The 25826-nt window shown below is 38.3% G+C and overlaps 1 protein-coding gene across 3 annotated transcripts in view; it reads right to left on the bottom strand.

The window, feature by feature from the left end:
- Window positions 1-5261: 5261 nt before the first annotated feature.
- Window positions 5262-25826, bottom strand: part of MACC1 (MET transcriptional regulator MACC1) — a 100214-nt gene continuing 79649 nt past the window's right edge. For all 3 annotated transcript variants that reach the window (XM_070369756.1, XM_070369755.1, XM_070369754.1), the window contains one exon: window positions 5262-12667. In XM_070369756.1, the coding sequence (XP_070225857.1) occupies window positions 12455-12667 (213 nt within the window). In that variant the 3' untranslated portion in view covers window positions 5262-12454. The remainder of the gene's footprint in view (window positions 12668-25826) is intronic.

The raw sequence follows: 25826 nt of genomic DNA, 5'->3' as shown, positions 1-25826 counted from the left end.
TACAATAGCCACGATATGGTAACAATCCAAGTGTATGCCAACAGACAAACGGATAAAGAAGATGGGGTATTTGTATATTATGGAATATTACTCAGCCCAAAAAGGATGGATTCTGCATGGATGGACCTTTAGAGTATTATGCTTAGTGAGATATCTCAGACAGAGAAAGGCAATACTGTATGTCATCACTTAATGTAGAATCTAAGAAACAAAACAAATGAATGCATATACCAAAACAGAAACAGACTCACAAAGAACAAACGAGTGGATACCAATAGGGAGAGAGAAACCGGGACAGGCAAGACAGGGGTATGGGATTAAGAGATACAAGCTACTATGTATGAAATAGGTAAGCAACAAGGATATATTGTTGCTTATAGCCACAATTCCACATGGATTATAGCCATTGTTTTGTAATAACTTTAAATGGATTATAATCTTTAGAAATATGGAATCACTATGAAACACCTGAAACCAACATAATATTGTAAATCAACTACGTGGCTTCCCAGGTGGCTCGGTGGTAAAGAATTCTCCTGCCAGTATAGGAGACAAGACTTTGATCCCTAGGTTGGGAAGATCCCCTGGAGAAGGAAATGTCAATGCACTCCAGTATTCTCGCCTGGGAAATCCCATGGACAGAGGAGCCTGGCTGGCTACAGTCCATGGGGTTGCAAAAGAGTCAGAGATGACTTAGTGACTATAGTTCAATGAATTACTTGAATATGCAATTGGTTATGCTTAATACTGGTCTTTATAAACAAAAATAACCACTTAGACAAATATCCTTCCCATATATTGCTCAGTAAATTTGCACTTTTTTTTTTTACACTGTATTTATTTTTTGACTGAACTGAGTTAATAATTCAGTGCTTTTTGGTCAGAGAAACTGATAAGTAACACACTTACAGGTATCATTCCAAAGATTATCCACATCAGAGTGGCAAGAGTTTTCTCAGTTCTGGTCCTCAGCCACAACTGTAGTTAGCAAAGTTTGCATTCATTATCTCTCCCTGTCAACTTCTGCACCTTGAACTTACTTTCGGTTTTGCCCATTTCTCAAGACAATCTGTCTCCCAGTCAGTGACACATTCTTGGTACTTTCCATGTCTCCCTTCATCTATAAAAATATCCCATGTCTTTTTCTAACACAGCTTTAAGTATTGTGATTATTTGACCTATGGTACAAAATGCCTGATAATGATTGAAAGTGTTATCCTTCCCAGTTGCCACTCTTATTTTCAGCAGTATCTTTCAGCGTTTTATACCTAGAGTGACCAACTGTTTCAGTATGCCTGGGACTTTCCTGGTTTCAGCAAAGAAAATTCCAAGTCTCAGGAAACCCCTCAGTTCCAGGCTTGTTTACCCTGATGTCCCTGAAAGGCCTGTGAGAAACAATGGTGGGGAAGATTTTTCACCCTTCACTCTCAAATACTGTTCCCAGCTAGAGATTTTTCTGCCATTTCTCTCAAATCTCTGCCCAGGACGATGTACTCAACTCCCTTGGGAGTCCAGCATACCTCTTCTTCCCTCCCCACCCACCACACTTGTCAGGACAAATTTCCCAGATTTGCTCATTTTGCTTTCTGGGTGATCTAAGCCTCCCATTATTTTATTTTGCTCAATAAAAGATATTTGCTTTCCCAGGCATATCTGTGTTCACACCAAAAAGTCCAGAATCATGTCATAATCCTTACCCACAACACTGTTCTTAGACTGTCTTCATGTTCCCCACCTGTAGAAAGAGCATTCTTTATTTGCAGCACTCAGATCCTAAAATAACAAGAAAGAAGAGCCAAGGGAAATCATCTATGAGTATGTTTATCTACACTGATATTTTTCTTTAGCTCTAACAAGCAGAATTTGATGCTACATCTTGCTTGAAATAAAAGGACAATGTAGTGAAAAGGTCCAGCTGTCTAGGAGTGCCACCTCACTACAATCTGTTCATTCTGTGGCTCTGGATCATCCATCATTTCTCAGGCATCTGTGATTTGCCTATGATAGAGAAGCAAGGATGCAACATTTTTATAAGACTCATTGCAGGATTATATAAAATACATTCAAACAGAATAGCTGATTTCACTAAATTAAAAAAAAAATCATTTTTGTTATAGGCTGAATAGTGTCCCCTCCAAATTCATATGTTGAACTCCTAACCCCCCAGGGCTTAAGAATGTGATTGTATTTGGTGACAGGGTACTTTAAAGGGTAATTAAGATAAAATGAAGTTACTAGGATCAGCCTTATTCCAAAACTGGAAGCTATTAGGACACAGACACACGCACCAAGACAAAACCATGTAAAGACACAGAGAAGACAACCATCTACACAGGAGACAGGCTAGAATATAGCCTTCCCTCACAGCCCGCACAGGAACCAACCCAGCCAAAGAGTTGATCTTGGATTTCTAGCCTCTAGAACTGGGAGAAAATAAATTTTTGTCGTTTAAGCCACCCATTTTATGGTACTTTGTTATGGGAGTACTAGCAAACTAATAAAATTTTCTAGTAGATAAATACAGAACATACTAAGTGGTCAAAATGAGCTCTCATTAAACAAAGATTTAGAACCTTGCTCAAGGCAAGAACCCAGGGCATTGGACTAATTACTTACAGCTCACATTAGAACTTGGACTGTTATCCCTAGGCATATAGGAAACTTCTCAGCAGTCCAAATGAAAATAAATAGAAACGTTCTCTAAGAATATGAAAGTAGGACTTTAGATTCTTTTTCTTCCAACCTATCAGTGAAGCCTCTTGAAAATAGCTTTAGGAATGTAACATCAAGTGCTCTCTCATCTTCTCCTAAATAACCTTGATCACTAATCTCTTATTTCTCCACAACCCACAACATTTAACTTCACCCTAAAAAACATAACAATATGATATTCCCTCCTGAAGAGCATTTCTCCACTCAGGGTAATTGATGACTATTAGTGAACATATATTAAACACATATTAAACAGAAACTTGTATTAAGAAAGAAAATATTTATAGGCTCTTAAAAATGGACCAGATGAATTGTGAGTTGTAGCTTTATAACGTTGCTCTGTATACAAAACAAGCAAAGAAATACACCACCCTTGCTCGTGTATCCCTTTTTTTTATCATTTTGGAATTTTCACTGCTGTCTTAGAATCATCTGATTTACTTTGTTCACATTGCTGTTCTACATTTCCCTTGGGCAGCATTTAGAGGTTATTACTGATTCAGAAGTAGAGATAAAGGTCTCCAATGAAAAGTCAGATGGCTGAAAAAGATAGAAATACTCCTGACCTTGGACTTGCTTTCATAATTTTTAGAGACTGTCCAAAGGATTTTGCCATCTTTCTTTTTTTGTTTTTTTCCACAGGCAAGTGATGCCTGCCACTCAATCTGAACTACAATTTTCTCAGTCAGTCATTCTGGGAATTCCTCCTCTCTCTCTCTCTCCCAGTCAGCTTCTTTCTGGCAGCAGTTGAGGTGCACTGACTAAGTTACAGATACTGCTTAAAAGAGAACAATTAGGAGTAATAGGAGAACTGCCCCTGGACCTCCTGGGTCAGGTGAACTCAGAATCTTGATGGGGTTTTAGATGGCTCGGCCATGTCATCCGTATTTTATAAAGTGGTATGTGAAGGGCAGATTGCTGGTGAGGTTTCACTTACTGAGCATTTGATTTAGTGCAGAAGTTTATAGAAGCGGGCCCATTGCCCAGTCTCGTGAGAAGGACTCAGATGACTAGAGTCTTGAATTACACTCGAGGGAAAAAGTTTTTACTGGTATAGGAAATAGTGCTGAGGTTATATAACATCACATTTTTAATGGAAAATTGCTGTTGACATCCCCAGCATCCACCTCCTCCCAATTCCAGGAACTAAACTCAATTCTATCTGTTGACCAAAAACTCCCAAATCCAGTGGTTTGAATAGGGTGGTGGTCGGGGTGAAGGAAGGAGGAAAAGACCCAGATCTGACCAAAGGTTCCCTGGTTACAGCCCTTAGTGATTGGCTGAAAGATGAGCACAAAACCGAAAAACTCTTCTATCAGGACCCTTCTACTGGGGTTATCAGGAAATACTTAATATTGCACTACTTATCAAAGTTCACTAAGGAAAGCAGAACTATCAGCATTGATATACAATAAGGATTTTTTGCAGTGATTTGATTTGCCGCATATGTGAGAGCTGGTCAGAGTCTTGGCCTGGCACTTTCTTCTGCCTATGGCATGAGCTTGAAGTTTAAGGTCAGGCTGAGGGAAAGAAAAGATAAATACTTGACTGAGGAAGAGCAGGGACAACTAGAATCTCGTTTGTCTGTTACTAGCATGGTTGTTGGTCCCTCTCTGACTCCAAGCCTGCAATCTTGCTGCTGTGGATCATCTGCAGGACAAGTGGTGCTCTGGCTGCAGAATGGCAAGCCAATCACTTGCCCCTCACCAATAAGGTAAGTCAGGAGCTGCCATGGAGATTTACCTACATTCCCTTCCAAGAATCACAGTGGCTACTGCTCCACAGTGACCTTCCAAATCGTCCACAGATGACTCTTGTTACTAACCCTAACGGGAAACAGTCAGGAGAACTCGGGGAAACATCATTTAGTTTAGCCCAGATGACACATTACCAAGTCACCACAGCCTGAAACTACAATGGAGAAATGTGAGACTGGAGCTGCCACAGTCATCAGGTCCTAGGAAGGGACAGCCCAGAGTTGCTGGGCTGCTTTGTGGAGACCAAGGATGAAACTAAGATAATCAAAGTCAGAGAAGGGAGAAAAACAAACAGTCAATTTGATCACACCCTTCGAGCCCAGAATCCTGGAATGCCTGAAACTACCCCTGGGGTTTTCAATTGTGAGAGACAATAAATCCTTTGTGCTTAAACCTGTTCAATAGGTTTTCTGACACCAGCTCCTGAAAGACTGCTAAATGACAATCTTAACATAGAGCCACTGTATTTGCTCTAGTGAAGTTTCTTAATAGTTTCAAGGAACAGTTTTAAGTAGCATTAAATCCATTCAGAGGAAACCAAGCAATAGTTAATTTGTACCTTATTACTGATCAGATAAAGAGAATCAATGAAATATATTTTCCATTTTTAAAAAGACCAGCAAAAAGAAGTTTCCATTGCTCCTGAATAGTCTCCTTTCATTAGACCATAATCAAACTGTTTCCTATCTCCCCTTCACAATTTCCTTGCTTTCCACCATGATATAAAGGGGACTGAGTGAGCACTGAATACACATTTTCTGGAATAAAAGAGTATATTTTCCTCCTGTCGAATGAATTGTTCTAATATACAAAAAAAAAAAAGAGTTTATAATTTTATTGTGCCATTTAACCTAATAAGTGTAAGGTCAACATCATACCAAACTTGTCAATCACAAATTCTGTTTAAATGACTGACTTTTGCAGAATCAGCTGAAGTAAAACCAGTAATATCATCATGGCTAAGTTTGACTTTCATCTTAAATATAATCATATTTATATAAATACGTTAAATATCTCAGCATATTCCATGGGTTTAAATGTCAACTTACAATATTAGGAACTCTTAAAATCTGCTTCCAAGCCCCCAAAGAGAGTCTCAAATGTCACTCAGTTCAGTTCAGTTCAGTCGCTCAGTCGTGTCCGACTCTACAACCCCATGAATCGCAGCACGCCAGGCCTCCCTGTCCATCACCAACTCCCAGAGTTCACTCAAACTCACATCCATCGAGTCGGTGATGCCATCCAGCTATCTCATCCTCTGTCATCCCCTTTTCCTCCTGTCCCCAATCCCTCCCAGCATCAGGGTCTTTTCCAATGAGTCAACTCTTCGCATGAGGTGGCCAAAGTACTGGAGTTTCAGCTTTACCATCATTCCTTCCAAAGAAATCCCAGGGCTGATCTCCTTCAGAATGGACTGGTTGGATCTCCTTTCAGTCCAAGGGGCTCTCAAGAGTCTTCTCCAGTCCCACAGTTCAAAAGCATCAATTCTTCGGCACTCAGCCTTCTTCACAGTCCAACTCTCACATCCATACATGACCACAGGAAAAAGCATAGCCTTGACTAAACAGACCTTTGTTGGCAAAGTTATGTCTCTGCTTTTGAATATGCTATCTAGGTTGGACATTACTTTCCTTCCAAGGAGTAAGCTAAGAACAAATTTAAAAAAAGTAATTAAAAATAAACTTTTAGCAAAGGATGAAATATGATATATTAATGTCAAAGTGAGGTTGCTCGGCTCATCACCTATTGTCAGAGTCACCATCCCTTTAAATGTGAAACTCCTCTTTGGAAAGAGAATATCTACCTTATCAACAATGTTTGTGATCACTTTGTAATTCTACAAAGAAAGTGGGGCATGGAAATGGGTGTATTGGTCACTTTAGAAACGTTTATTTTTTTCCCAAATGGGGAAAAATTAATTCAGCAAGACATTTAACAAGTGATGGGCTACTAAAAACAAGGCTTTCTCCCAAGATGTTTTATAGAAGCAAGTGCATATATTTTGCAAAATCACCTTAACACAATAAATTTATCAAATTATTGTTTTATTCAAATGTGATTACATTTTAGATGAGACACAGAGATCTTTAATTAGTTTTCTAATAAAATTCATTTTGAAGCTTTTATGAGTTCATTAGTTTACTTTATATATATAAATGGAGCCATTATATAATCTGATTTGGTTTTTTTAATTCAAAAACTATTTTTTGATCGAGTGGCATAAAAATTTGTTACCCAGAAGTAAGGTTTTCTGGTTTTATAAAGACTCCTTTGTTCTTAGAGATGAAGGATGGGTAACACTGTGGTTCTCAAAGGAGAGTCCTTGGACCAGCAGCACCTCTATCACCTGAGAACTTACCAGAAATGCAGATTTTCAGGCAGCATCCCAGACCCGCTGAATCAGAATTGTGGGGTGGAGCCCAGAAGTCTATGTTCCAACAAGCCCTCCAGGTGATTCTGCAGTTGCTAAAGCTGAAGAACCTCTGCATAGAGGTTGCTTGGTCTAAGGCCTTTGCAATGGGAAGGGAGCATGTTTGACAGTGTGCTTTCGGTAGCTCCGAGCAAAACAACTGGTGACCTTTTCATACCTCTAATCTAGTTTGTTCTGAATAGTTGATGGTTTTCAACTATTCAAAATAGCGCACATTGTGTAACCTGAAATCGTAGGCTATGTGAGTAATAAGTGAGATAGTATCTATACAGAGCTTAGTGAGCGTATGTGTGCTATGCCTCATACATGCAGGACTTTATATTAATGTAGATAATTGATATTCAGACTATAAGTTTTAATTTATATTTTTCCCTCATAGCAAAATAAATCTATAAAACCCATAAAATATCCCATTCATTATACATTCATAAATATTTAAGCCTAAGAGGAGTTTAGAGACTACCCAGTTCGAGCCCCTCATTTTACAGATGAGAAAACCAAAGCCTGGGGAGGCTGAATGACAGGTGAAAAGTCTCTTAGGAAGTGATAGGAAAAACATTAGAAGCCACAGCTACAATCCCTGGACTAGTATCTTATAGAAGAAGCCTTTCATGTTGTACTCACCACTACAACAGCACTGCTTGATCTGGAATTTTCTCCTTTGCCATTACTAATTATCACCCAGTACTAATCTCTCCATCACTCCCTCATGTGTGTGTGTGTGTGTGTGTGTGTGTGTGTTAGTTGCTCATTCGCATCTGACTGTTTGTGACCCTATGGACTGTGGCCTGCCAGGCTCCTCTGTCCATGGAATTCTCCAGGCAAGAATTATGGAGTGGGTTGCCATACCCGTCTCCAGGAGAACTCCCAACCTGGGATAGAACCTGGGTCTCCTGTGTTGCAGGCAGATTCTTTACAATCTGAGCCAATAGGGAAGCCCCCCTTCATGTGTGAACTGACACTATTATTCAGAATTGCAAAGCTATTAGATTTAAAGCTTTCTGGCCTACATAGGCCTCAGTTCAGTTCAGTTCAGTCGCTCAGTCGTGTCTGACTCTTTGCGACCCCATGAATCACAGCACGCCAGGCCTCCCTGTCCATCACCAACTCCCGGAGTTCACTCAAACTCACGTCCATCGAGTCAGTGATGCCATCCAGCCATCTCATCCTCTGTCATCCCCTTCTCCTCCTGCCCCCAATCCCTCCCAGCATCAGGGTCTTTTCCAATGAGTCAACTCTTCACATGAGGTGGCCAAAGTACTGAAGTTTCAGCATTAGCATCATTCCTTCCAATGAACACCCAGGACTGATCTCCTTCAGAATGGACTGGTTGGATCTCCTTGCAGTCCAAGGGACTCTCAAGAGTCTTTTACAACACCACAGTTCAAAAGCATCAATTCTTCAGTGCTCAGCTTTCTTCACAGTCCAACTCTCACATCCATACATGACCACTGGAAAAACCATAGCCTTGACTAGATGGACCTTTGTTGGCAAAGTAATGTCTCTGCTTTTGAATATGCTATCTAGATTGGTCATAACTTTCCTTCCAAGGAGTAAGCGTCTTTTGATTTCACGGCTGCAATCACCATCTGCAGTCATTTTGGAGCCCAGAAAAATAGTCTGACACTGTTTCCCCATCTACTTGCCAGGAAGTGATGGGACCAGATGCCATGATCTTTGTTTTCTGAATGCTGAGTTTTAAGCCAACTTTTTCACTCTCCTCTTTCACTTTCATCAATAGGCTTTTTAGTTCCTCTTCACTTTCTGCCATAAGGGTGGTGTCATCTGCATATCTGAGGTTATTGATATTTCTCCTGGCAATCTTGATTCCAGTTTGTGCTTCTTCCAGTCCAGTGTTTCTCATGATGTACTCTGCATATAAGTTAAATAAGCAGAGTGACAATATACAGCCTTGACATACTCCTTTTCCTATTTGGAACCAGTCTGTTGTTCCATGTCCAGTTCTAACTGTTGCTTCCTGACCTGCATACAGGTTTCTCAAGAGGCTGGTCAGGTGGTCTGCTAAAAAGAAAAGGTAAAATATGTATGCAAAAGCCACAGATTTCTACAACAGTTAGTGAAATACTGAAATACTGTAGTGTATCCATAGTCACTTTTTATTTCATGTTGTGGTCTAGAAAATAAGCATGCAAGAAACCAACTTTCAACAATTATGTTATTCTGAAGAAAGTCTTTGGGTTAACCCCAGCTCTTTATAACTCTGAAATTCACTAAATTATACAGCAGCACGTGAAGGAAACTTCATACAGAAGTAAGGGGAAGAAGTTTGTAACTATAAAAAGAAAGAAATCTATTTTAACTAGAAAAACCTTCAGAGACATAATTTTTATTATCTCCTTTTACTTTATAGTGCCTAAAATATTCCTTAGACATGAAAAAAATATAGGAAATAAAATTTACAAAATCACAGTATGAAAATTCATTTTGAAACTTCCAATTATGTATAGTATTGTATGATTTTGAATGTATTTTCTTCATTGTATTTACATATAACATATTCAAAGTTATTTAGCAGTAGCAACATTTCTTAGACAAACACCATCCATTAACGTAGTGCATTCTGCTCCTTCCAGAGACCTAGTTATCCCCAGTTTCAAAACTTCATGTGGTATTTTCTACATTACAGAACATGAAAGTGTGCTGTACTCATGACTGGCATGAACATTAATGACACACCATTACTTGCACCTCCTTAATTGACTTTCATATTAAGGCTTTAACAGAAGGAAGTAGAGGATCTGTGGCTTACATAGAAAAATTACTACATTGTAAGCTGAGCACTGAACAAGAATCTCATCCTAATTCATCATTAGGCGAAAAGCCTGAGGAACTGAAAGAATCAGCTATGCTTTTTCCAGTTTCCAAATGCTTGAAGAAGTTTTACATTAATGGCTTTTGATGCTTTTAATGATGTCAAGGATGGGATTTAATTGCCTTATTAATTCTCTTGATTTGCTGCCAAATGTTAAAGGCAATTTGTGATTACTGAGCTAATCTTTTCTGATTATGAAAATCCATTATAGGAAGAAAAATATAAAATTCAGAAAAGTGGAAATGATTTATAAAAATGTTAGAATATATTTAAAAGAACAGAATGTTTGGACATGGGTTTAAAATTCCTCTGAAAGGATTTGTTATGAGATTGGAAGATATCTTTGTGTATATTAATATTTAAACTGTTGTTTCATCCTTAAATTACAGAGATAGTGCTGTTCATTTTTAAAACTCTTCTCAAACTTCCCAACCACAATCACAACACTCTGATGTGATAAACCTGAGTGATTTATTTAATCTTACTGCCCTAATCAACTCACAAGATCTCTGTTGTCTCAGATCTTAGAGCCTGGAAAAACCCAGTTATTAATTCCTTATTATCCTTTCCCGAAATTCTCTGGTTTGCTGACATGCTAATAAGATTCCAAGAATGTTCTAAAGAAAGCAAAAGCAAAATCACCACTAAAAATGATTGTGTTCCGAACTTACAGATTGTTTCTTTTTTCTCCCTTCTCCCTGAATTCATTTTCAACTGAAATAAATTCTGTCCTTGAATGTGTGTACATAACTCCTTGGGCAGGCTGTATTCACTTATCATCAAATACAAATATTAAAAGCCTTAAAGATCTTAAATCCTAATTCAAATTACCTTTGCCAGCATACCAAATACCTCAGGGTAGGTGTATTAAAAGCTCTAAAATGATTCTGCTTTTACTTTTTAGCCAAATGGACATGTTTTATTCAGGATCCCTAAATAAAATCCTTATTCAGCTCATCCACATTACCTTTGAAGACTTCTCTTTCTTTCCCTCACTCCTTCACCCTTCCCAGCCCTTCACCTTGGGTACATGCATCTCCTGAGCTCCCTTCCGGCTTGAGGGCTTCAGTGCACTGAGGAACTGCCCCGCCACCCTCTCCAGACAAGAAGCAATGACTGATCCTCCTTCAGGCGCATCATTTCTTTACCAGGGAAAACTTATGCGATCTCCCTGATCCTCATGATTCCCCCTCCTGCCCCGAATCTATATCTCTTGGCATTCCAGCCTTTCCTCTGCAGCTGGTATTGCAGATGCCATTTTAAATTTAATTGTATAATTCTTTATTATTGCCTCTATCACTTCAGCAGTACTGAAGTCAGGGGGATCATGCTGTTTTTTCCCATTATTAATCTCAAACATCTATGCATCTGCCACAAAGTGGGTACACACACTCTGTCAACTGAATGACAATAAATGAGTGACTGTCCAGGGCACATAAACAGAGGCAGGCAGCCAAAGGACTGGACACAGGAGTAAGCACAGACCAGCCCTTATCAACTCTCTGGCAGTTAGCATTCATACTTGCCTAAATTTCTGTACAATCTTTGTATTCCAAAAGATTTATAAGACATTCTGAAATACACACACATACACATGATTACACAAACACCTGAGCATGCACACACACACACACACAGGTATCAGTGTTTCTGGTAGATAAGATGGCTGCATTCAGCAGTAAGAAATCAGGCTTTTAAAAAAGAACCCTTCTTTTCAAAAGATCTTTGAAAGTTAAAAGAATTACTCTGCATTATGATCCTGAAGAAAAAGTTGAAGGATTAGCTAGACCTCAAGATGGAGGAAGGTGGTAAAAATTCCAGTTGGTGGATGCAGACAACAGATTTCCAGTCGTATCTTCCTTCTGGCACCTTCATGAGATGGTAGAATAGAGCAGAAAGCTTAATTAAAAGGAAATAATTACCTATAAGTTTTAATATGCATTTTGTTTTTTTTTAAACTATATTCCCATGTGCTATGTTTGGGGCTAGTGCACTGGAACGACCCAGAGGGATGGTATGGGGAGGGAGGAGGGAGGAGGGTTCAGGATGGGGAACACATGTATACCTGTAGCGGATTCATTTTGATATTTGGCAAAACTAATACAATTTGTAAAATTTAAAAATAAAATAAAATTAAAAAAAAAAAGAGCCAGATTCTGCAAACAGAAAACCTGCTTCACACTGGCTGTATAGCCCTGACTGTCCTCTCCAGCCCTTAGTTTCTTCACATGAAAAATGGGAATAATCCTAGCAAATGCCACTGGAAATAAAAGTGATCAGGTAGAGAAAGTAGGTAGTCTGATGCCTGGCCACAGAGCATTGCTCCCTTCTCCTCTCCCTCTACCTGTCTGCTGGCAAAATTCCAGTGTTTAGAGAGCCTCTGGATTATCTGGGTTTCTGTGTGATGTAATTATGCTGGCAGTAATTTGCTTTAACTAAAAGAAATTAAAAGTAACTTTGAAAGGGAGAAAGAGTTTTTTCTTTCCATTCTCAACAATAAAGCAGCTTAATGTTTGCATGTGAAAGGCAGATACAAAAATACATTGTTTGATTATAAAACCCGTCCTTGGATTTTGTGCTAGGCTATGTTTTCACCAGGAAAAACTTTTTTTTTTTTTCTTAAAAGCAATACTTTTCTGAGATTCTTTTCCTCTCTCTCTCTCTCTCACACACCCCCCTTTCTCCCTCTACTCCTTCCTCTCAAAAACATATCCTTCATTTCTATACTTCCTCAGAAGTGGAGAATGCAGTTGCTCTCAAAACCTCTAAAGAATTCACTAGTATTAAAGCTCCAGTTAAGTCTCGCCACTGTTTGGTCACAGGGTTTTTCATTCTGTCCAAAGCCGATTGTAGGTCTTGTAACACATCTCTGTAGCTGTTTCCATAGTGAGCACTCCAAGTATAAAGAAAATCATAGGCAGGTTTCCACATCATCTATACAGAAAAAAAAAGACTAGTTTGTAAATAAGTCAGAGAGGAAAAGAGATGCTTTAAAAAAGGGTTAATAAGGCTCTTAAAATTTGAAAACAGAATACTAATTATATGTAAATATATATATGCATATCTACACACACTTATTTAATGTCACAGATGATGCTCAGTCACACATTCAGGTGCAACTCTTTGTGACCCCACGGACTATAGTCTGCAGGCTACTCTGTCCCTGGAATTTTCCAGGCAAGAATATTGGAGTGGGCTGCCATTTCCTCATCCAGGGGATTTTCCCAACCCAGGGATCAAACCCGTGTCTACTGTATCTCCTGCACTGGCAGGTGGGTTCCTTACCCCTAGTACCACCTGGCAAGCCCAATACCACAGAAAATATGTTTTAATAACTATCACTCCTCTGTTATATCCCTGTGTTTCTAAAACTATAGATTTAAAAAAAAAAAAAACAGTGACCATAAATAGGGCCTTTTTTTTCTAGATTCATCTAAACACTGCTCATTTTCTTCATGTGAATTCCTTATGCAATTTTTTTATTATAACAAATACTACTGAGATAAACTTTTCACTCTCTGACACGTTTTTAAGGTGTAAGTCATAACTCTTTTATTGTTATATATATATCTGTGGTGATCTTTAACACACCACATATAACAAGAAGGAGCTAAACAGTATATCTAATGCTTTAAGTCATTGTATTTGAGCAAGTCTCAGTTCAGTTCAGTCACTCAGTCATGTCCAACTCTTAGTGACCCCATGGACTGCAGCATGCCAGGCCTCCCTGTCCATCACCAACTCCCAGAGCTTATTCAAACTCATGTCCAGAGTTGGCAACACCATCCAACCATCTCATCCTCTGTCGTCCCCTTCTCCTCCTGCCTTCAAACTCTCCCAGCATGAGGGTCTTTTCCAGTGAGTCAGTTCTTTGCATCAGGTGGCCAAAGTATTGGTGCTTCAGCTTCAGCATCAGTTCTTCCAATGAATATTCAGGACTGATTTCCTTTAGGATAGACTGGTTGGATCTCCTTGCAGTCCAAGGGACTCTCAAGAGTATTCTCCAACACCACAGTTCAAAAGCATCAATTCTTCAGCGCTCAGCTTTCTTTATAGTCCAATTCTTACATCCATACATGACTACTGGAGAAACCATAGTTTTGAGGAGACGTACCTTTGTTGGCAAAGTAATGTCTCTGCTTTTTAATATGCTGTATAGGTTGATCATAGCTTTTCTTCCAAGGAGCAAGCATCTTTTAATTTCATGGCTGCAATCACCATCTGCAGTGATTTTGGAGCCCCCCAAAAATTCTCTCACTGTTTCCATTGTTTCCCCACCTATCTGTCATGAGCAAGTCTATAAATAAGTAAAAATGTAGCTTCATGATCAAGTCAAAAGGAACACAGAAATATACTTCTCTAATTAAAAAATAATTTAATGATACATTTTAATAACCAAAAGAAGGAGAGATATTCAATACTTCATTGTGCTTTCTCTAAAGCACCTACCCATACTAATGACCTCATTGTTTCCATAGAAATAAATGTACGTCAAAGAGGAACATCACAAAAGAGCGTGTATATAATGGTAACCAAGGCAACCAGCCTCAGAGAGAATAGAGACAAAGGCTGACCAAATAAGACAAACTGCAGAAAACACACACACAGACACATAGCCATGTTAAAATGCATTTTTTTCTAGGATAATAAAAAAAATGAACCCTGTACTTGTAATGGGAATATTTGGAATATAAACTTTGTTACTTGCTACTTTCTTGGGTTCGCTAAACTAATTCATTTGTGATTTTATCACTTTCAAAGTGCAGGAACACAGACTGTGACATATTATGCAGAGCTGCCCCTTTAAAATAGAGCCTCCAGTAACAGTAATATCACGTGAAGCAGGGCCTTGAGATCTAATTGTCATCCTCCACTGATATCCCCATATACTCTGCATTGAAGCTAACAGAATGAAAGACCTAAATAAGGAGTTCTGCTATGTTTCATTTCAATCTATATATTAATAAAAGAGTAGGCATCAAGACAAAAGTATAATTTGATGTTATTTATTCAAATGGCATTCCTGGGAAGCCATGAACACCTGTATTTTCACCTCTCCAGGCAAAGCTTGATTCTTCAGGATACTGAATGGAAGATAATTATCAGTTAAACCACATTGATGTGGTCTTGATGCAGCAACAGAAATCACACCGTATTTCTGTATATAAGATTTATCCTCACCAGGCTGATTTATAAAGAACTGTATCTTCCATCACTGGCAAACTGTGAATGAGGTGTTCTCTCATCTACTTTCCTGAACACTCACACTGAAACCAAACTTCCCAAAGTGTAGGTTCCACTAATACTCTGCCATGCAAGATGAGCTGAGGTACAGTAACAGAGCCTTACTGTCAGATTCAGTCTTGCCTATCACTGCCAAGATGCACAGAAACACTAACTACAGAATAGTTTATTCTGTACTGGGTATATCTCAGTTAAGTTCTGTTCAGTCACTCAGTCGTGTCCGACTCTTTGTGACCCCATGGACTGCAGCACGCCAGGCCTCCCTGTCCATCACCAACTCCAGGAGCTTATTCAAACTCATGTCCTTTGCATTCGTGATGTCATCCAACCATCTCATTCTCTGTTGTCCCCTTCTCCTCCTGCCTTTAATCTTTCCCAGCATCAGGGTCTTTTCAAATGAGTCAGTTCTTTGCATCAGGTGACCGAAGTATTGGAATTTCAGCTTTAGCATCAGTCCTTCCAATGAATATTCAGGACTGATTTCCTTTAGGATGGACAGGTTGGATCTCCTTGCAGTCCAAGGGACTCTCAGGAGTCTTTTCCAACACCACAGCTCAAAAGCATCAATTCTTCAGCACTCAACTTTCTTTATAGTCCAATTCTCACATCCATACATGACTATTGGAAAAACTATAGCTTTGACTAGATAGACCTTTGTTGGTCAAGTAATGCCTCTGCTTTTTAATATGCTGTCTAAGTTGATCAAAGCTTTTCTTCCAAGGAGCAAGCGTCTTTTAATTTCATGGCTGCTGTCACCATCTGCAATGATTTTGGAGCCCCTAGAATTAAAGTCTCTCACTGTTTCCATTGTTTCTCCATCTATTTGCCATGAAGTGATTGGACCAGATGCCATGATCTTAGTTTTCTAAATGTTGAATTTTAAGCCAACTTTTTCACTCTCCTCTTTTACTTTCAACAAGAGGCTCTTTAGTTCTTCTTCGCTTTCTGCCATAAGGGTGGTGTCATCTGCATATCTGAGGTACTGGTACTTCTCCTGGCAATCTTGATTCCAGCTTGTGCTTCGTCCAGCCCAGCATTTCTCATGATGTACTCTGCATATAAGTTAAATAAGCAGGATGACAATATACAGCCTTGAAGTACTCCTTTTCCTATTTGGAACCAGTCTGTTGTTCCATGTCCAGATCTAACTGTTGCTTCCTGACCTACATACTGATTTTTCAAGAGGCGGGTTAGGTGGTCTGGTATTCCCATCTCTTTCAGAATTTTCCACAGTTTGTTGTGATGCACACAGTCAAAGGCTTCGGCGTAGTCAATAAAGCAGAATTAGATGTTTTTCTGGAACTCTTGCTTTTTCCATGATCCAGCGGATGTTGGCAATTTGATCTCTGGTTCCTCTGCCTTTTCTAAATCCATATCTAAATCTATATCCTAAACCTCTGTAAAAGCTTTAAATTTGTAATCTATGTCAAATTCATTTAAAATTCCCTGATGTTCAACTAACTGGCACAGTATTTTTCAACTTTTTATATATTGTTTAAAATGCTAATGTTTATAGCTAAAGACATTTAAGATTTTATTTTAAGCCCCCTGGTGACTGAGTCTGATAAAAAGATGTATTTGATGATGTATTTGATGATATGATATATTTGATGTATAAGATGTATTTGATGATATGATAAACAGCAACTCATTTCATTTCAGTACCAAGATAATGACACAGTATCACAGGGAACAGATGCCTCTAAAGGACAATAAATGGGTAATTTTCAGGTTGTGCACTACGAGGCAGATTCAAAGTATATGCCTTCACTAACTTTCTTGGGTAGAAAAGCTCTGTTTCAAGTATCTTGTCACAGCACAGCAGATTGCTATGTATAGAAAAGGCCTGAGGCATACTCAGTCATAAATCAGCCCCTTGGTGCTGTCAGAAGCAGGTAATACACCAAGGTGATATGGGAATTAGAAACTACAGATTCAGAAGTCCAATGGTCTATCTACCTACTTAATAAGGCAGCAGCAGCTGCTGCTGCTGCTAAGTCGCTTCAGTCGTGTCCGACTCTGTGCGACCCCATAGACGGCAGCCCACCAGGCTCCCCCACCCCTGGGATTCTCCAGGCAAGAAAACTGGAGTGGGTTGCCATTTCCTTCTCCAATGCATGAAAGTGAAAAGTGAAAGTGAAGTCGCTCAGTCGTGTCTGACTCTTCACGACCCCATGGACTGCAGCCCACCAGGCTCCTCCATCCATGGGATTTTCCAGGCAAGAGTACTGGAGTGGGGTGCCAAAGGCAGAGGGCCATATAATCCCTTCAAGTTTGGTAATTTGTACTCATAGCATAACAGTATGGCCAGTTTTTGCAATTCAGTAGAATGTGGATAGATTGCTGAGTCCCAGACCCTAATTAGGACCTCTGAAGTGGGAAATGACTTCCCAGGAGTCTCCTGTATTTGTCAGAAATACAAGGATGCATATTGCCCCTATACTCATTAGAAATCCCCTGGAGTCTAAACTATAAGCTACCTAGAAATAGGTATAGTGGTTTTGGACTATAAACACATGATTAACTTCATGATTTGTACTAAAACATGAGCACATTTTGAATCCCGTTTTTGCTCCTATTTGCTGCAAACTAAACCTGGATATTCCTTCAGTGGAAAATGTGTTCTGCTATATATAATATCATTGGTGGCTCTCAATACTGATGACACAGAAATACCACTGTGGCACACATTCAATGAAAATGTTTGAAATACATTGTTGTTACTTATTTCACTTTTTAAATCAAAATTATTGAGCAACTGCTATAAGGAATTTTGTTACAAAAAGGAATAAAATGAATATAGCAGAGCTCTTGTTTTTAGAAGCTTTATAGCATGGAAGGGAGATTGATTCTTGTAGAAACACTGGCCCAATGTATGAATAGACAAGATTTGGTAGTAAATAATAATTAAGAAAAATTCAAAACTACTTGCATATTGTAATTCAATGTATGACAAAAAAGTGGCAGTTCCATCAACTGAGAAGCACTATGCTGTAATAGAAAGATGAGCATTGATTTCAGAATCCTGGGTTCATATCCAATTTCCTTTTTCTTTTGGAGTATTCTTGCCTGGAATCCCATGCAGAGAGGAGCCTGATGGGCTACAGTCCATAGGGTCTCAAAGAGTAGGACATGACTAAAGCAACTTAGCACCATATGGCAGACATGGGATAGTTACAGTAAACTTATCAAATTATCAGAGTTTTGAATTTTTATTCTATAAAACTGATAATACTCTCTATGTCTGTGTCCAAAACACCTCATGAAGTGTCTGGCATATAGGATGCATTTAATACTTATAAATAGGATATGATTGTACTTTTTGGTGACGAAAAGATAAGCAGTATGGTTTTAGCCTTACTGAGTTTGAAGTAAAACAGGGGCTATCTGTTATCCCCAATAAGAAACTGAAATAGAGAGATGACCTCTAGGGAGCAGGCAAGGGTTTAGCATAATTCATGCTAAAGTGATGGTGAAGAGCATGAGAGTAGAGGAAAACACCAAGGTAGAAAATAAAGGTGTAAAAAGTTTAACCCATAATGAAGTCTACAATTGGGTACCACAATTAAGAAACAGAAGCAATAAAAGGGTGGAGAAAAGCTGGTGTTAGAGTAATAGAAAAATGAAACAGATTGCTTCATGCTGCAAAAGTTAAGGACTGATAGTATCCCCCAAAGGACATTCAGTGGTTGGCTCACACAAATTTATGTTCATGCAGTCTCCCAATTCCATGTTCAGTGACACACTGGAAAGTTAAAGTCATCCATGTTGGAAGAATTTACACCAAGGAAAGTGGTAAAAGCTGTAAATTAGGGCTTTTCCTCCCTGGACAAACTTGTAAAACTACCAGCATGGCACTCTCTCACTGAAGGTGTCTCTCTTCTGTTACTTCTGCTACTTGGAACATCAAGTGATGTGGAAACATGAAATAAAATGGAGAAAATTCAGGATTTTGCCAATTAATAGGACTTTGGTAACCTTGGAGGAGGCAGTTTCAAGAGAGTGGTGAAAGGGAGACTGCAGGTATAAGTAGGTGCCAAGGAACTGGAAGCCACAGAACAAATGGGTCGCATCTGGAATTTGGAAGTTAAAGGAAGAGAGACAACACTAGAAGTAGAGGCAGTGGAAGATAAAACTATGTTTCAAGGGACAATAATCTGTAAAAAGTGATATTATATAACTGAAGGGAGAATTTGGTTTGAATCCTAACTTAGCCAGATGGAGAATTTAGGGCTGCTGAGGATTAAAGAGGCAGCAAATGTAATATACTCGAGGTGAAAAGTCAATTTTCTTTAGGCAGAAAAGACATAAACACAGACAAACATTAAAATAATTATGGAGTTGGGGCAGGTAGTTAAGGGGGCAAGTATCAAGAATAATTGAGAAGGGATTAGATCAAAAGCGTATGTTGTAGTTATGTACTTGATACACGGATGAGAAATATTAAATTTGGGGATCTATATTTTCCCTCAAAAAGCAAACCTCTGCCAAGCACAGTAAATATAACTTTTTATATATTAAGATTTGCCTTAACAAAGCATGATAGAAGTCCAGCTTTCATCAATGCAATAGTCTAATCAGTTGTTTGTTGTCCTATATGGTATAGATATATGACAATAGGGCTCAAATTCTTAAATACTTACATTTTTTTTTCTTCAGCACTTTTTATTATCTAAAATATTTCTAGTTTTCTTAGCAAGTGAATATATGTTATCACAGGCAAAGACAGAAAACATAACTTGCATACATTAATTAACTATGGCCTTTATGTCCATCACCAACTCGATGGATATGAGTTTGAGCAAGCTCCGGGAGTTGGTGATGGACAGGAAAGCCTGGCGTGCTGCAGTCCATGGGGTCGCAAAGAGTCAGACACAACTGAGCGACTGAACTGAACTGAAATGGTGGACTTTATGAAATTATATCCAAATATACATACACAGTAAGACAACAAAGGATTCTAAACTTTATAATAAATTAAAGAGAAAACAAAATTATTTTCTCTGGAAAAGTTTGAATGAATAAAATGAGTAGAATAAACAATTTTCTTTCTAGGATGATCTAAGTTAAATCTAAAAAAAAATTGGAAATGAGCTGTGGACTGCCAAGAACTCTTCCAGGTTTATGTTACCTTATATCTATTCAGTGGATTAAAAATAGTTCTTCCTCTCTTGCTCAATGCTATGATTTAAGGAAAGATATTCAGGAACTCTGCACTAAATGCTCTGACTAATCAAAAGGACAACATGCTCTTGAAGGTTTGTTTTTGTTGAATTTTTTCCTAACGACAAAACAATTTCCATCAGCCTTCTCATCTTTATCATAAATATTTGACACAGAATATCATAAATATTTGACATCATTCTCATCTCTTTACTCTTACTTAGACTTTTCATGTTAACTTCATGGTGTTTATGGGTTCATCTTTGAATAGGAAGCATGAGGCTGATGAAAGCCGAGAGTTGTTAATTTCTCATCTCTGTGCTATGATCTCTTTGTATAAAGGGCAGCAGCATCAGTAAAACGTTTAACCTATGAAGTCTGAGCAGTTTCCAAATCCTCAGAATTTTTATAGTAGGAATATGTCTTTGATTTATCTTTCAGATACTAGAAGACAAATAAAAAGGTAAAGGAGCAGTGAAAAAATGGTGTGTGATGCAAAAAGAAATGAAACAGGATAGAGTTTTCCAAATTTAGAGTGCTTGTTCCTAAAAGCCAATCAGACGAATTAGATAATGCACTAGATAATGAAATGCAACATGAACAAAAGCAATTCAAATTGAGCAAAGCATTCTTCATCTTATTTTAGCTCATAAAATATGAATAGTATAAAGAATGCAAGTGGTTTTAACTACCTTGAGATAATTACATTTTGCCACATTAAAGAATTAATAATCCACCTACTTTCCTCATGAAACTATAGAAGCAATGTTTCATTTTAAGCACAATTATCTGACGTATCAAGGCAAATTTGCCTCATTAGTGATTATTATATGCATTCTATCTTCAGTGCATCATTTACAATATCCAGGTGGTCCTTCCATCACCTGTAGTTGGTAAGTACATAAATATTACTAAAGAGGAGGTTGCCATTATCTTCAGAAAAGAAGGGAGACTAACATATCAGGGGTCACTATTTCCTTAGAAAGGAGACAGCACTTGGACTTGGTTAAAATTTGACCTAAGATTCTCTTGGAAAAGTCTCTTTGGGCAGAGACAGCTGTGTTTGCTCTAGAAATAACCTCTTCAAACTTCAGGGATTACGCATGAGCCAGAAGAAGACAGAAGACCCATTCCTTGCTACTACATCAAAATAGTCTAACATCTTAGGAAAACCGAGGTAGGAAAACCTAGGTAGGAAACGAGTCCTGGTCACCTGGCTATAAATATGAGGCCATTTCACTAAAGTATTACCACAAATTTATTTCAGTATTAGATTTTTAATAAATACTAATTTAAGTCTTATAATTAGCTAGGCTTTGGTTTTCTGATTTTTTTGTGTGTGATCATTAATAATAAAACTTGATAGAGAAAAATCTAAATTCTAATACAAATATTAGTGTTTATAAATACATTTAAAAATATCTTTGTAATATTTAACCTAATATGACTATGACTTCTATTTGATTTTTAGTGTGGTAATCAGATACATCATTGTTGTTGTTTAGTCACTCAGTTGTATCCAACTCTTTGTGACCCCAGGGACTGTAGCCCTCCAGGCTCATCTGTCTGTGGAATTTCCCAGGCAGGAATACTGGAGTGAGTTGCCATCTCTTATACCAAGGGATCTTCTTGTCCCATGGGTCAAATCCACATCTCCTGCATTGGCAGGTGGATTCTTTACCACTGAGCCACCTGGGAACCCAATTAGATATATAATGCAGAATTAAGCCAAATATCATAGGAATACATTACACTGTGATGTCTTTTTTCTTTATTCTATCATCTAAAAAAGGAGGAGTGTATATTTTTAGAATTACAGATTATAGCACCAAGCATTATAGTACTCTACAAAATAAACCATGATAGTCTAAATGCTATGTCACTGTGCCAGATCTCTAGTACAAACAGTGAAGATCTGAGAAATTATTCTACTCACTTTACCACTGGTAGATAAATTTTCATATAATATTTTCTGTTTTTAAACAAACTATTAATATATTTCTTACTGTAAAACAGCAGCAAACCATAGACATAAGCACCAAGGCTAGACTTGAGCCAGGCCGAGATACAAAACCAGGCAATACCACATCCTATAAGCAGAGTCCATATGTTGCAGTGTGAACCAGAAAACCATAAGAGTACAAGGATGTTCCTTTTACTTTTTAAAAAATATATTTTCCAAAGAAAATTAAATGCTGTTAAGCCAGTAATAAAAATCTGATCAGCCAGGTTTTTTTTTCCCTCATTTTTTCCATGCATTACCATTTGCCAGTCTCTCAGAAAAGAAGGTTTACAATCACTGTGGATTTTTCCCTTATCTACATTCTTTCTATGGTTACTCTTGGCTATATTACTTAAAAATTAGTATACTTCATTCCCTTTTTGAAAATCACACATTGTCACACAGTTGTCAAATTCACCTATTCCTCTTAGACAAAATAATAAATAACATGTATTTAGCTATTACAATGTGCAAAGCATTGTCACAAATATTTCACATATTTCAATCCTTCAAACATCTGAAGAATAGGAGAGTATTATTTGCTTCATTTTACAAGAAAAAATGATTCCTAAAAACAGTCAAGTAATGTGTCCAAGGTCTTAGGCTAATAGCTGGTAGAGCTAGAACAGAAACCCAGACAAGGAACTTTAACCAATGCTTGGGCAGTCATTCACGACTCTCCAAAATATATATGTCCAGCCATATCTCCTCATAATTATTAAAATGACCTCTCTCCTCAAACACTCATATTCTCCTCAGTGGTCTCTAGAAGTCACTGTATCCAGAGCCCTGAAATCTCCTTCTAGTCCTCACCAGTTATTAACATGTTACCTATCCTTCAGGACTAAGATATGCCCTCTGAAAGCTCCTGATTCTTTGATTTTCTTTTATTTAGTTAACTCTGAAAAAAGTTATCATCAGTAGAGCACAGTGAATAGAACTGTGTGTAAAACAAAGCTAGATTTAAATCCTAGTCCTGTCACTGATCTGCCACGTAATTCTGGAGAGCTGACACAAATGTATTCACTCAGTTTGCATATCTGCAAAAAGAAAACGGTTTAATGTCTGCTTTGAAAAGTTTGTTGAAGTAAAGGAGATATTGTAAAGAAAGCGCTCATAATGATTAGATGACATGCAGTAAACATGCAACAACTATTATTCTCATTATTATTTATATTTGCTTATTTTAGCATCTAATCATATATATCTTTGAAATATAACAATGCAAATATTAACAGTTTATCCCAATTCCCATGACAAATGAAATGTGACTTCAGAGAGAAAAGAATCATATCTTTCATTCTGTGTTTGCTGTAGTTCCTATGTTCCAATGTTGAGAACTGATAATCACAGAAAACATGTTAATTGTATGGATGATTTATATATTGAATAAGGATACAGAGGTGAGAGTCTAAAAAAGTAGGAATAACTCCATATAGAACTTTCATTCAGCTATAAAAATAATAATAAAATTACCTGTTTAAGGATTCCTACTTTACCATATTGAAGCTAGACTTAGAATAAAGTGCTCTGAACACTACAGCAGCCAGTTGGAGAATGAGGAGGGAAAAGATTGTAACTAGAAGATAAGACAGAGAATTATCTTCTCACTGATTAAGTGCAGACGGCAGAACATATAAATATTGCCTGTTACAACTCTCTATAGGTGGATGGTTTCTGAGATGAGAAAATATTACCATTAGGAATGTTGACTTCACTGGACTTTTCTATGGGATGATGGCCCATTTTGGTAAATCAGATAAGAGATCAGCCTCAGCAGGTTTATTGTTGCCTGTTGAAGTGGAGGTGGAGCCCAGTGGCCACGGCCAGAAGGTAGTTTAAAAGGGGAAGTGAACCTTTAGTGTCCTTGGTGAATAAATGTTCACACTGAATAAGATGGAAAGAGCACAGCCTTTATTGTTAGACAGGGGACCAATGTGAGACAGTTGCTAAGGAGATCACTTATGTCATAAATGGTAATAATCTCCAGAAGGTTAAATAAAGAATACCTAGTTTAGGCTGGTGAGTATCTTGACCCCGAAATCCCCAGCATTCTACTTGTAAAATACAAATGCTTTTAAATATGGACTCATTTTTTAAATATTTTATTGCTACCTATTTTTTAAAATAAATAGGCTCAGAAAAACTCAGAAAAAAATTTTACTAACATTCACAGGAAATTTTTCTTTGTATAGTGTAAATATACACTTTTCTCAAAAGAATTACTCTGAAAAACACGTTTTGCTTATAATCATATTCTGCTGCTGCTACTGCTGCTAAGTCGCTTCAGTCGTGTCCGACTCTGTGCGACCCCATAGACGGCAGCCCACCAGGCTCCCCCGTCCCTGGGATTCTCCAGGCAAGAGCACTGGAGCGGGTTGCCATTTCCTTCTCCAATGCATGAAAGTGAAAATTGAAACTGAAGTCACTCAGTCGTGTCCTACTCTTGTGACCCCATGGACTGCAGCCTACCAGGCTCCTCCATCCATGGGATTTTCCAGGCAAGAGTACTGGAGTGGGGTGCCATTGCCTTCTCCAAAACAGTACTTGTTTACCTCAAAAGAAGGTGTTAAGGGCGAAACAGAATCAAAAAGATACAAGATGGAGGAAAGAAACAGCAGAAGGGCAGCTACAAATTCAACCACAGCAACAACTGTATGGAATGTGAGGGACCCAAACACCCCAGGGAGAACTGGGAGACTGCCAGGATGAAGCTAAACAGCAAAACCCAGCCACACGCCAGGACACAGTGCAATGTACATACAAAGACTAAGACAGATTAAAAGGGAAGAGAGACAGAAAAAGATACACTCTGCCAACGGAATGAAAACCGAGGTAGCTATATCAACATCAGAGGTTGTGTAATTTTGCTTTTTATGTAGGAATTGTGACATCATTAGAAAAATTGAATAACTTTTCTTAAAATTTTACTTGGGGAGATGGTTAATTTAAAATTGTTGTTCTCAGAAATCTCCAGAGAGAAGCTTTTTTCATCTTATAAAAGAATAAAATGTGGCCAAAAGAAAAAGTGGAGAGTGAAAAAGTTGGCTTAAAGCTCAACATTCAGAAAACAAAGATCATGGCATCTGGTCCCACCACTTCCTGGGAAATACATGGGGAAACAGTGGAAACAGTGTCAGACTTTATTTTTCTGGGCTCCAAAATCACTACAGATGGTGACTGCAGCCATGAAATTAAAAGACGCTTACTCCTTGGAAGGAAAGTTATGACCAACCTAGATAGCATATTCAAAAGCAGAGACATTACTTTGCCAACAAAGGTTCGTCTAGTCAAGGCTATGGTTTTTCCTGTGGTCATGTATGCATGTGAGAGTTGGACTGTGAAGAAAGCTGAGCGCCGAAGAATTGATGCTTTTAAACTGTGGTGTTGGACTCTTGAGAGTCCCTTGGACTGCAAAGAGATCCAACCAGTCCATTCTGAAGGAGATCAGCCCTGGGATTTCTTTGGAAGGAATGATGCTAAAGCTGAAACTCCAGTACGTTGGCCACATCATGCGAAGAGTTGACTCATTGGAAAAGACTCTGATGCTGGGAGGGATTGGGGGCAGGAGGAGAAGGGGATGACAGAGGATGAGATGGCTGGATGGCATCACTGACTCGATGGACGTGAGTCTGAGTGAACTCCGGGAGTTGGTGATGGACAGGGAGGCCTGGTGTGCTGCGA

The sequence above is a fragment of the Bos mutus genome, chromosome 4 (assembly GCF_027580195.1).
Source record: "Bos mutus isolate GX-2022 chromosome 4, NWIPB_WYAK_1.1, whole genome shotgun sequence".
NCBI classification, from domain to species: domain Eukaryota; kingdom Metazoa; phylum Chordata; class Mammalia; order Artiodactyla; family Bovidae; genus Bos; species Bos mutus.
Note: the sequence above shows the minus strand (reverse complement) of the source record. Positions and strands in the feature narration are given on the sequence as shown.